Source organism: Juglans regia, chromosome 15, assembly GCF_001411555.2.
Source record: "Juglans regia cultivar Chandler chromosome 15, Walnut 2.0, whole genome shotgun sequence".
NCBI classification, from domain to species: domain Eukaryota; kingdom Viridiplantae; phylum Streptophyta; class Magnoliopsida; order Fagales; family Juglandaceae; genus Juglans; species Juglans regia.
In genome coordinates this window covers 8,508,407-8,521,147 of record NC_049915.1, presented here as the reverse complement: position 1 = coordinate 8,521,147, position 12,741 = coordinate 8,508,407, and the positions used below count along the sequence as shown (strand labels likewise).

The window sequence follows — 12,741 nt, the reverse complement described above, 5'->3', positions numbered from 1 at the left end:
TAATGTCTTGTGGACAAGAGTCTTAAGAAAGGGGTAATGTAATGGCTCTCTCTTTTTTTAGAAAAGTTTATAGAAAAATTTGTTGTGGGCGAGTTTCTGAAGAAGCAGTGGGTAGCAACGGTTATTTGAATATTGAAACGGTGCATTGCGTTTAAGTTTGAAGAAGGAAACGGCTACTTGAAGCAGTGCGTAGCGTTTAATGATACATGGCGTTTTGGCAAATGTAAATAGCCATTGTTTTTAGTTGATTAGTTGAATTAAACGGCTGCGTTTTACTATATAGCCTTAGTATAAATAACAGACTCTTGTAAATGGAAGGGGACTGAAAAATTTACAAAGTGACTTTCATTGTTTATAAGGAGTTTAGAGATTACTCGAAAAGATTTCTTGATTTTGATCTTGTGTTCTTTCTATTTTCTGTTTTATTACCTCATTGTTCTTGTTCCTGCGACTCACGTTAGTGGGTTCTTAATTCAGAAATATCATTACATTTGTCCAAAATTTATTTGGAAAAAGAAATAAGACTGTAGACTGTAGTATTTGGTTTTGTCGTATTGAAATTTTGTGACATTTGTCGTTAGGGTTTAGGAGGTTTTTCCTTTTCTTTTTCTTTTTCTCCCTCCAATTTTTCATATCAGTTCATCGCTCTTTCTCCAACTGTACATCGTACCCCTTCCTCTAGTCATCGACTCTGCTCTCTTACGTTCTCTCCGGTGTCACAACAAACCATTTCTCTGTATTTCAGTCTCTATTCCTAAAGCCCATTCTTTTTTATTTTCGTTTTTTATTTTCCTCTTTTCTGATTTGTATGGGTTTCAAACATGCAGAGATTCATGGGCGTCATTGAAATCTACAACGCCTCCTTTGCCTGCTTGATTAAGTCAAGCACCAGCTCTCAACGGCTTGTGGCGCCTCAATCGCACAGACAGAGTTATTCGATCGAAGGAAACCGGAGGCGGGTCCTTGCTATGGCCTCCACTGTTCCTTCGGTGGAACATGCCAATGAGGGTCAACAACGCTTTACGGGCGATTCCTTCATTCGAACCCATTTGAGGAAATTATCGCCCTATCAGCCCATTTTGCCTTTTGAGGTAGTTTAATTGGACCCTTTCTTCCCTTTTGTGGTGCATAACACATTTGTGTTTTTTATTTTGTCTGTTTTTTCCATTTTGTTGCTGCTTGTGTCAAAGACTGACTATTTTGGATCCTGTTCTAGTAGCTTGCTACCTATTTTTTTGTGATTTAATTTTCCAGCAACTTCAGATTAGATCAAGTTCAAGTATCGCTTCAGTTCGTGTTCCTATCAAGTAAATTTATTACCGTTGGTTTTTCTGTGGATTTAATTTTACTCTATGATCATATGATGTTTGGTTTGAATGCGCTAGGCTGATAGTTCATTATCTATTTGCTGAAAGCTCCATCACTTGCTTCTTATGTGTAAAATCATGTTAATTATTGAATTCCATAATGGGTAAATTGTGTTATTTCCCAAAAATCTTGTTATAAAATCGTGCCTCCTTTGATGATCTTGTTTGTGTGTATATATATACCCCAGTGTCTGTAGATAGGGAGGATGAATGTTAGAGGACTTCGATTTTGTACCATTTCATGCCTTAATTGTGCATCTTATTGGATCAAATAACTAACTAATAAAGTGATGTTAGCGACTGACCTTGAAGCCCAATGAATCATTTATGCAGCCCTACCAATTAAGGGCCACCTTCAATGTGTCCACACGGCAGAAATGAATGCTATGCTAACTAAGATGCTTTCCTAAGCCACCCATTGGATCCTTTGTCCCCTAATTCTTTCCATTATACAAACGAATAATCTATGATAATTCGCAAACCTAGATTTGCTAAATGTCCTCAGATAGCACCCACTTGGGTAGAACTTTCTCAATTTCGAAATGTATTGGCCCTGTGTAGTGAAGAACCTTTGGTGATTATTGACCATCATAAGGGTTGACTGGATGCTCCAACGTCATAAAGTATTCTCGTAACCTGTTTTGGCAACTGCCTACAGTTGACTATGGTAGCACACCTTTATCACTTTGACATGGTCACTCAGTTTAGTCATCTATTTGTTTACCTGTCAATAACTGAAGGAAAAAATGAAATAAAACTCATGGTGCTTATTTCATTTTTTATCGAGTTGATGAGTTCTGCGAATGATTTTTTAAATTGAACGTGATGTTCATCACTTTTAGTTTTGTGGTTAATGGAACCTAGTTACAACTAGAGTGGAAATCCATGTTAATTAGTTAGTTGATATCCAGTAAATTGTTTTTTGATCAGTAAACAAATTTTTATTGATTAAAAGAGTAGGCATAAGCCTAAGTATATGAGACACATACAAGAGCAACGCCTAGGCATGCTAATTTAAAGATACAAGGAATTCATGAAATGTCATGCCATGAAAATCAATTAAAATCAACCAATGGAGTAAAGTATTGAAAAACAAATTTCTAAGCTCATCCATGGATCGCTCTTGTTCTTTAAAACTTATTGCATTCCTCTCCCTCCAAATGCACCACCATAGACATGTAGGTATCATCTTCCATATGGATGTAATTTGAGAATTGTCCCAAATACCTCTCCAGGAAGCTAGAAGGTCACATACCCATTTCAACATCACCCAAGCTAACCCCAATTGAGCAAAGACTTCATTCCACAAAGTCATGGCAATCTCACAATGTAGTAGTAGGTGGTGAACAGACTCTCCACTCTTCTTGCACATATAGCACCAGTCCATAACTATAATACGACGTTTCCTCAACTTGTCCATAGTAAGAATCTTCCCCAAAGAAGCTGTCCATACAAAAAATGCTGCCTTTAGAGGTGCCTTTGTCTTCCAGATGCTCTTCCATGGGAATGAATGTTTATTGTGCATGGTCATAGTTTGGTAGAAAGAGCAGGCCATGAATGTTCCCTTCTTAGAGGGGCACCAATAGAACTTGTCTTCACCTCCCCCTAACAAACAAGTGGAGTACACAAGGTCAAAGAACGCCGAAAAGTCATCAATTTCCTAGTCTTGTGCCTCTCTAAGGATAGTAATATTCCATTGGCGGAAGCCATTGGAGATGATAAATAATTCCGCAATAGATGCTTCTTTCCTTCTTGCTAAGCCATAAACTTGTGGAAAAACTTCCTTGATTGCCCGATCACCGCACCATCCATCATGCCAAAATTTTACCTTCAACCTGTTTCCAACGTTGAAGCGAGTATGTGCTGCATATGTTTCCCACCCTCTTCTTATATGTTTCCATGACCCCACTCCATGAGGCCCACTCACCTCATTAGAACACCATCCTCCCCATGATTCTCCATGCTTCAAAGCAATGACGGTTTGCCACAAGGCCTCTAGTAAATTAATGGAGTTCTTTTTTTTTCTTTGACAAAATTAATGGAGTTCTTTGGTGCAGGTATTGTCATCCCGTCTTGGAAGGAAGCCTGAGGATATCATCAAATTAGATGCAAATGAAAACCCTTATGGTCCTCCCCCAGAGGCAAGTCATGGATGCCATTATACTTTCTTTGTAGTATTACTAAAACCCAATATTTTTTGGTTTTGTTAAAGATTTTAAACCTCCCTGTTTTTCCTCTTGGACAAACAACTTTGGTTTACAGAAATATTTAGAGTGTTTCAAAGATTTGAGGTCGAAGAAGAGTTGGTGTTTATTGTAGGCACCATTCTTACTGTTAATACCCCTTACTATCCTAACTAGAAATTCAGATTGTTTATAGGTTTTTGAAGCCTTAGGCTCGATGAAGTTCCCATATGTCTATCCAGACCCTGAAAGCCGTCGCTTGCGTGCTGCCCTTGCCAAAGATTCAGGACTTGAATCTGATTATATTCTTGCTGGATGCGGTGCGGATGAACTCATTGATTTGATTATGCGGTTAGGAATGGAATCTTAATTTTTATATATGTTTGCTAATATTTTGATACTGATAAAAAAATCATATGCTTGCAAATATACGTGTGCTCATTAGCATCAATCTCCCTAACTTCAGCTGTAAACAGTTCCTAATCTTTTATGGATTTTGTTTCTGTTTGACATATGCTGCAGATGTGTGCTTGATCCGGGTGACAAGATTGTGGACTGCCCTCCGACCTTTACAATGTATGAATTCGATGCTGAAGTTAATGGTGCACATGTAATAAAAGGTACATATAAGCATTCTAGTTTCTTTTACTTTCTTCCACAGTGATTGCAGTTTCTAATTCTTTCTTTCATTAATGTATCTTCTTGGGTTTATCACCAATATTGGATTCCTAAGGGCATGCTTAGTTTCACTTGTTTTTAAAAAAAATTTCAAAATCTTTACAAACTTTTTTCAATTCCAATCCAAACATCTTTTAAATCTGAATTTTTTTATTTTATTTCTCAATAAAAAAGTCATCTGTTCTTTTGCCTAGGTTTCTGAAAAACAAAATAACACAAAAGCCAAGAGAACTTTTGCAGAAGCTCAAAAAAAAAAAAAAAAAAAACACTACACAAATTCTATCCGATAAACTTTTTAAATCTACCTACCCACTGTCATGATACAAAATATATCTCAAAACATTTATCCTAGCTATGACTCATTTTTTCTATCCAAATTCACAATACAAAATAAAAAACACGTCTCAATTTTTTTTTCATGAATTCTCAAATCTTTTCAAAATCGTGGTTACCCAGACCTGCCCAATTTCTGTCATTCCTGGACCTTCTTCGCTTTTCATTTGTAGGTCACTTTATATGTACATAACCTTCTACAATTTTGTTATTCTGCAGTTCCAAGGAAGGCAGACTTTAGCTTGAATGTAGAACAAATAACGGATGTTATTGAGAGGGAGAAGCCCAAATGCATATTTTTAACATCTCCAAATAATCCAGATGGGAGGTAGATGTCAGTTGTTTCTTTTCTGTCTTGTTGGCATAATTAATTTACATGATAGACTTGAGGTCTCTGACATGCCATTACTGTACTGTCCAATAGTGACTAGTCTAGCACATTCGAGAGAAGGATCACTTCTAGAAGGCACATTTTTTTTTTATTTTTTGATAAGTAAAGAATTTATTGATTGAAAGAACCTAGTCAACGCCCATGTACACAGGAAGTATACAAAATGGACTCCTAATCACATTCTAGAAAGCTGAAAAGAAAATAAGAACTCGTGAACATTCCCTCCCTTTAGTACAATAGCAGCCAACCATTGAACTAAAGAAAATACAAAAAAATTCCATAATTCCCCCACATTTCTCTCCTTGTTGTTGAAGCATCTCTCATTCCGTTCCATCCATATACACCACAATAAACACAAAGGAACCATCTTCCATGTCGCTTCTAGTTGAGGACAATGATGTTGCCTCTTCCAACATGCTAAAAGTTCTGACACGCTCTTAGGCATGACCCAGGACAGGCCGGCTCGACTGAAAATACCCGCCCATAACTCCCTTGCCACCTCACAATGCAAGAAAAGGTGCTCAATTGATTCGCCATTACTCTTACACATGTAACACCATTCCATCACGATCATACCACGTTTCCTCAAATTGTCAGCCGTCAAAATCTTTCCCAAAGCAACAGTCCAAATAAAAAAAGAGACTTTTGGTGGTACGGGAGCTCTCCAAATACCTTTCCAGGGAAACCGAATAGGCTGATGAGCTGCCAACACTTTATAGAAGGACTTAACAGAAAAAATTTTGCGCCTTGAATGTTTCCACAACATTCTATCCCACCCATTTCCTCCTAACTTCTTGGAATATAAAAGGCTGTAAAAACCTGCTATTTCATCCACTTCCCAGTCTTGCGCATTTCTGGATAAGATCAAATTCCACAGAACACTCCCATTGTCAGTGCACAATACATCAGAGACAGCGGCCTGCTGGTTTTCAGCCAATCTGAAAACAGTTGGAAAAACAGTAAATAGAGCACTCTCACCACACCATACATCAAACCAAAAACTAATTCTAGACCCCACTCCCACCTCAAAACTAGTGTGCTTTACGAACTCCTCCCACCCCTTTCTGATAAATTTCCAAAGGCTTACACCAAAGGAACCCCTACCCTCCGTGGAACGCCAACCCCCCCAATCACAACCATATTTTTTTTATTTTTTATGTTAAAGTATTAGTATCTATCTTCTAATCTAGTCCTGAGCTTAAACTTTGATCCATTTAAGAGCTGTTTATAGCATGGGAAGGTGTATTGGTTAGAAGAACTATAAACTTATCAGTTAATATAGTACGTTTTGTAAGCATGTCTACTTAAGGTAGGATAAATCATTCTTCAGCTCTCTCAAGGGATATTAACTAAAGATGCTGGCAATGTGTAGGTGCTTGAATTGAATTTAACGTGTCTTTAATTATTTACCTCTTGGATGAGTTGTAGAAAGGGCCTGATTGTAGAACACCTAAGGGCTGGGATGGCTGGAGAAAGAGGTTAATTGAGGTTTCCTTTTTGAGTTTAAAGGATTTGGACACTATCATTAGACTAGTGTGGTCATTCACTGTTAGATTTTACCAAGTTCTAACGAGCCCTGGAATGACCATGTCATGGAAGAATATAGGGTAGACGAAAACTCCTTCAAAAACAGCTTTTTCTTATGGGCAACATCATTGGACAAGATCCTCTCCATAGATAATTTACAGAAATGCCGGGTAATGGTGTTGGACTGGTGTTGTATGTGTAAGAAGAATGGTGAATCAGTAGATCATTTGCTTTTACATTGCGAGGTGGCTAGGACCATGTGGGATGATTCTTTCGCGAGAATTGGATTGTCATGGGTCATGTCTCTTAGATTGGTGGACTTCCTTGCAAGCTAGAGAGGCCTTTGAGGTAACTCACAAGTGGCAGCCATTTGGAGAATGGTTCTTATATGTATGTGCTGGTGTATTTGGCGGGAGAGAAATGATTGAAGCTTCGAAGATCGTGAGAGAACAATGGATGAGCTTAAAGTTTTCTTTTTTAAATCATTGTTCTTATGGGTGGGGCCATTGTTTGTAATGGGCTAAATGTCCATGATTTTCTCCTTTCAATTGTAAACTCTATATGATTCTCATGTATACTCCCCTGTGTACTTGGGCTTAGCCTATTTCTATGAATAAAACTTTTTTATTACCAATAAAAAAACAAGTGTGGTCATTTTAGAGGGGTTGGTGTTCTGATGAACTGGGGGGGTGGAGTGGGTTTGTGGAAAAATATTAGGAATAAGTGGGATGTTTTTGCTGGTCATGTTAGATTTTCTGTTGGTGAGGGATCTGGGGTTATATTTTGGCATGATGTTTGTTGTGGTCATTCCACCCTCAACACCTTGTTCCCTTCCCTATTCTGAATCACTCTTCTAGGAGGCCTCGGCGTTGGATCTTTTGGACAGCTTTAACGGCTCCTCGCAATGGAATGTTCATTTTATTAGAGCAGCCTGGGATTGGGAAATTGGAGCTATTTCCAACTTTTTCAGCTTGCTATATGCTTTGAGCTTTGGTAGTGTTGAGGTGGACAGGATGTTATGGACACACATCAGGAACAAGAAGTTTACTGTTTGATCCTTGTACGAAGCTCTGGCTTATCAGGGCTAGATTCCTTTTCCTTGGAAGTGCATTTGTAGGAGTAAGGTGCCTTCAAATGTTGTTTTTTTTGGTTGGACAGCATCTCTTGGGAAGTTCTTGACCATGGACAACTTGAGAAAGCGTGGATTAATTGTTATGGAGTGGTGCTATATGATCGAGAAAAGTGTTAGAATCTGTGAATCATTTATTATAAAAACTTGGGCAATGCCTGTTTTCTTGTTTTCAATAAAATTTTATTTTACTTATAAAAAAAAATTGATCTGATGAGTTGCACACTATTTGTAAAATGTTTGAACTTAAGCATTATTTTCTATTCACGTTGAAGTCCACACTACCTACTGTATGCAGTGTCATTGGTGATGAAGTTCTCATGAAAATCCTTGAGCTTCCCATATTGGTGGTGCTAGATGAAGCATACATCGAGTTTTCAGGAATGGAATCAAGGATGAAATGGGTGAAGAAGCATGAGAATTTAATTGTACTTCGGACATTTAGCAAAAGAGCTGGTATGTGTAAATTGTACTGACTTTTCATTAGAGTTAATTACTTGGGAACTTGCATCTCATATTATGTGGTTGTTAATTGCTAATAAGAGAGGAAGTTAGAATATAATTAGAGGAGAAACTTGTTTTAGAGAGAGAGAATTAGGGTAACAACTCAAATTATTTAGCTACAAAACTGATACTACAAGTCCTTAAAATTTTATTACATTGGTCAACATGAGATGGATCTCATTTCAAGTATTATTAAGGTAAACTTGTGTTCCAGTAGCCAGCGATTTTTTGAAAAGAATCTTTTCAAATAACTATGTCAGGGCGTTTTATAACCCAGAGCAAATGTTGAAGAAAGGAAGCTTTATTGCTGCACACAAGATTCCTGTGAGTATGCATAGTTCCATAGATAGAAAGAAAGCTAATCATGATTACAAAGGGATTTTCTATGGGATGGTGTGGTGGAGTAAAAATTTCATTTAGTGAACTGGTCCAAGGCTTGCTCCCCAGTTTCAGAAGTTGGTTTGGGGATTTGGTGAATGATTCTTTTTTTATTTTGTTTATAAGGATTCCTTTTGATCATGCTTTATTGGGAAAATGGTTTTGGAACTATATCAATGACAGAGGGGCTTTGGAGGAAGGTGATATACATTTTTTTTTTTATAGTTAATAAGCATTTTATTACCAAGAATAGGCACAGACCAAGTACACAAGATGTATACAAAGGAAATACCTACTACACTCTAGTACAGAAACAGAAACAGAAGCAGATTCAGTACAGATTCAATACATTATCATCATTCCTTGCAAAGATCTTAGCCCACAAACTCCAAGTAGAAAAGAAAAAATTTCGAAGATCTTCAAAAGAACACTGTGTCTTCAAAACATCTCCAATTCCTTTCCAGCCATAAAGGCCACATTAAACACGAAGGAGTCATTCTCCATCTGGCAGCAACACAGTTCCTTTCCTCAAAACCAATCCAACAAGCAAGAAGATCCACAACTTCCTTAGGCATCACCCAATATAAACCTGTCTGACCAATAATCTCATTCCACAAAGACTTTGCCACCTCACAGGAAGTATACAAGGGGGTTATAGAAATTAAATACAGTAGTCCATAAGGGGATTGGTGCTCCAACAAGGTCAATGGGACCTTCGGGGACCGGTTTTGAAAGAATCATTCGAAGGGTTTTGGGGGAGTTCTCCAAATTCATTATATGGTGAGCTAATGGCTTCGAGATAAACGGTAGAGTTTCTTATAAAAAAGAATATTCTACTAGAATGTACATTTTGAATCTTATCACCTTGCTACATATCCCCAGATGGCTAGATGTTCTTAACTCACCTCTGTTTGTCCATTGGTTATGAGTGGGTTTTATCTGTAACATTTTTTACGCATGCAATTTTAGTTGATAATGAATTTAACTGTCTAGATTTATGTATGCTTTTCTACATGCGTACATTTTTTTTACCCACAGATGTTTATATCCCATGGTTAATTTCTGGTATTAATTTTATGTTCCCTTTCAGAATGTTTTTCCTTTTTTCCTTATGCAAAATGCTCTAAACCTTAAATTGGTAATGAAAAACTGGTTCAGGTTTAGCTGGACTTCGAGTGGGATATGGAGCATTTCCTTTGAGTATTATTGAGTATCTGTGGAGGGCAAAGCAACCTTACAATGTTTCAGTTGCTGCTGAAGTTTCTGCTTGCGCAGCTTTGCAGAATCCCACATATCTTGAGGTTAATTCTCATCTTGTTGGTATTGTGTGTCCATATAATATATATTATCAGTTATTATCTGTTATGAAGTAGAAATTAGTACTGCTATCATTCAATGCTTTATCTAATATGAATTAGCAATCTCTACCAGAAAGTGAAGGATGCTTTGGTACAAGAAAGGGAGAGGCTTTATAATTTTCTTAAGGAAGTGCCATTTCTCAATCCGTATCCAAGCTATTCTAATTTCATTCTTTGTGAGGTTGCATCTGGAGTGGATGCTAAGAAGCTAAAGGTGTGTACTTTTCTCGCCTATATCATACTTGACCATGTTAAAAGGTTTTGGCTGGCACGATCAGACACGCATGCATGTATGTGACTTATTTGTCTTCATATGTATCTCTTGGTCTTCTATTAAATTTTAGATTGAATTGTCTGGTTTGGTTGTTGAGAAAACTGCTCTCCTTTTCAACTTTTTTGTGATAGGGCAATTTTGCATCGCTTCATGTTGCTAATTAGGTTGCAAAAGAATTTAGGATGAACTTTCTACTCAAAATTATGATTCATATGAGCCACCTAGGACAATGGACTGAGATGGAGACAATAATATTCTGTTTTTTTAGCTGTGCACAATTATTAGATAAGTTTTGACGCCCTTGTGTGCCTAGATGTAAGAATCACTCTCACCAGTGTTTAACTATTGTAACCAGATTTGGTCTCACTAAGCCTCGTATTATGTCATTTTGAGTTGTGATTCGGAGGACCGGCTTGCGGTTCTATTGTTGGGTGGTCCATGAACATGGTTTTTCTTTTTCTTTTACTTTCAACAAATTTATACAGTCTATTGCTGTTTGGTTTGCTTTGGAACATATTGTAGTGACAAGGAGAAAGGAAATATTCTGATAATCTTATCACAGGAGGACCTTGCAAAAATGGGTGTAATGATCCGTCACTACAACAAAAAGGAACTAAAGGGTTATGTTCGTGTATCTGTTGGGAAGCCTGAACACACAGATGCCTTGATGAAGTGCCTGAGACTCCTCTCCTAGTCCTGTAACAAATTCTGCAGGGGGCACTCCCTGCATTCATTTTAGGGAGCAAAACCCGACCAAGTAGTCAAGTTTCAAATTGTACTTTACACTAATAAAGCTTCTTTTTCCCCCTTTAAACCGAGATAATTTACATTTTTTTGGAAAGTAAATGATACTTTTATCGAAATTTGATATCTTTCTTTTTTTGGTTAAAAGTGGATGATACATCGTTGTTTTAACAAGAAAGTACCCTTTAGTTAGGAAAATTAGTACATGTTCATTGATTTTTAAAAAGTTGCTTTTTACTCCTAAAAGGTTTGGGTTTGAAAGATAAAGGTTTTTCCATAAACCACTGAAAAATGTTACTTTGTCCACTTAACTTGTGTGACGCCCCGACTCCCACGTATAGGGACGCGAGAATCGTGACATCGAGATGATGACAACATGGGTCACGCATCCCAACGAAATGTGCCTAAGTGTGTGTAATATGCAAAAGTGCACAACAAAAGTCACAGCGAATAATATAATAAGTCAACTAAGTATCAAAAATTTAAATACAAATATCCAAAATAATTTACATTTAAAAAGTTATACAGTCATCTCAAAATATTACAAAAGATAAATACATAAAAAAGTAGGATAATAATTCTCGATACACGAGAGCAATTCCAGATCGCTCTTCCAACGGAGCCAACGCCTAAGACTTGTCATCCTCATCTGCATCAAAATCTGTGATACCATAAAACGGTACCGCAGGTAAGTAATAATCCAAACAACCCTCGAGATAAAAACGCATTAAAGCAACCAACTAACAAATCCCAAAACCTCATTTTTCCTGAAAACGAGTACTTTTCCAACACGCTAAAACTCCCATTTTTAGCCAAAACATATGATCCAACATTTTCCCAGAAAAATGATTTACAAAAAACTCAACAATTTATTGGACATTGTAGGCGGGAATCACAGGCAGGACTATACCGGAGAGAGGGAGAAGCAGTTCGCGCGGGAGAGACGGCCGAAGGAGAAAATAAGGAGAAAAGAAAAGAAAGAGAAAAGAAAGAGAAAAGAAAAGGAGGAAATAAAAATAGAGGGAAAAGAAATGAGGTCCAATCCTCATAACTTGGATCACAAAAATGATCCAACGGAAATGATTTCAAAACCACAAGTTAAATAAAATAATTTAAACGTAATGATAAAGTGAAATTTGAAATAATTAAATCCCACAGTAATTAATTAAATATGAAAAGTAATTTAAATGAATAACAATAAATAAATATTAAGAAATCACATAAAAATAATTTTCATCAAATTAAAATTATAAAAATAAACTCACTAAAAAATCCAACCAATTTTTAAAACAAGAGAATAAATTTTGAATAAATAAAAATAATCCTTCAGTAAAAATACACTAAAATACGGGGTGTTACAACTTGTTTCCTCATTTTGACATCTCATGTATTTTAATATTTCATGTATTTTAATATATATTTTTTTTTACTTAATAGTTAAGGAAGTGATTATTAGTGTATTTATATTTTTTTTATATTTTTTAAAAATGTTTTAAAATAATTAAAAAATTAAAAAAATCAATTCGATCTAACAGTCACTTGGAGCGGTGTTACCTACCGTCGGAGCTCTAAACCATTATTCTCAGTTACTTTGGGCAGTTATGCGAGCCAAGAAGTTATCATGTCATCTGCCATATTCAAGAAAAATACAAAATTTTAGAAAAATAACATAGAAAACTTTTAAAAGAATATATAACAAAGTATACTCGATTATCTTTCTATTGTGGGTCCTCCTAGAAGGTATGTATAAAAAAACAATCCAACCACAATGGATTCGATCATCTCTGAGATCATATCAATATATAATGCCATTTTCCCATTTTTGTTTTTGTTTTTATGTTATATGTGTTGTTTTTATGGTGTTTGTAGAGGCCT

The 12,741-nt window shown here is 36.4% G+C and overlaps 1 protein-coding gene across 2 annotated transcripts; it reads left to right on the top strand.

Annotated features, from left to right (window-relative positions):
- Positions 1-321: 321 nt before the first annotated feature.
- Positions 322-10,985, top strand: LOC108986741 (histidinol-phosphate aminotransferase, chloroplastic-like). 2 transcript variants are annotated; one of them, XM_018959458.2, is made up of 10 exons: positions 322-736; positions 828-1,091; positions 3,425-3,508; positions 3,747-3,901; positions 4,073-4,170; positions 4,781-4,889; positions 7,907-8,064; positions 9,649-9,791; positions 9,922-10,062; positions 10,685-10,985. In XM_018959458.2, the coding sequence occupies exons 2-10, from the start codon at positions 834-836 to the stop codon at positions 10,814-10,816; spliced, it is 1,278 nt and encodes a 425-aa protein (XP_018815003.1). In that variant the 5' UTR covers positions 322-736; positions 828-833; the 3' UTR covers positions 10,817-10,985. The 2 variants fall into 2 exon arrangements, with proteins under 2 accessions (XP_018815003.1, XP_018815004.1); XM_018959459.2 differs by having other exon boundaries at positions 538-713.
- The last annotated feature ends 1,756 nt before the right edge of the window (positions 10,986-12,741 follow it).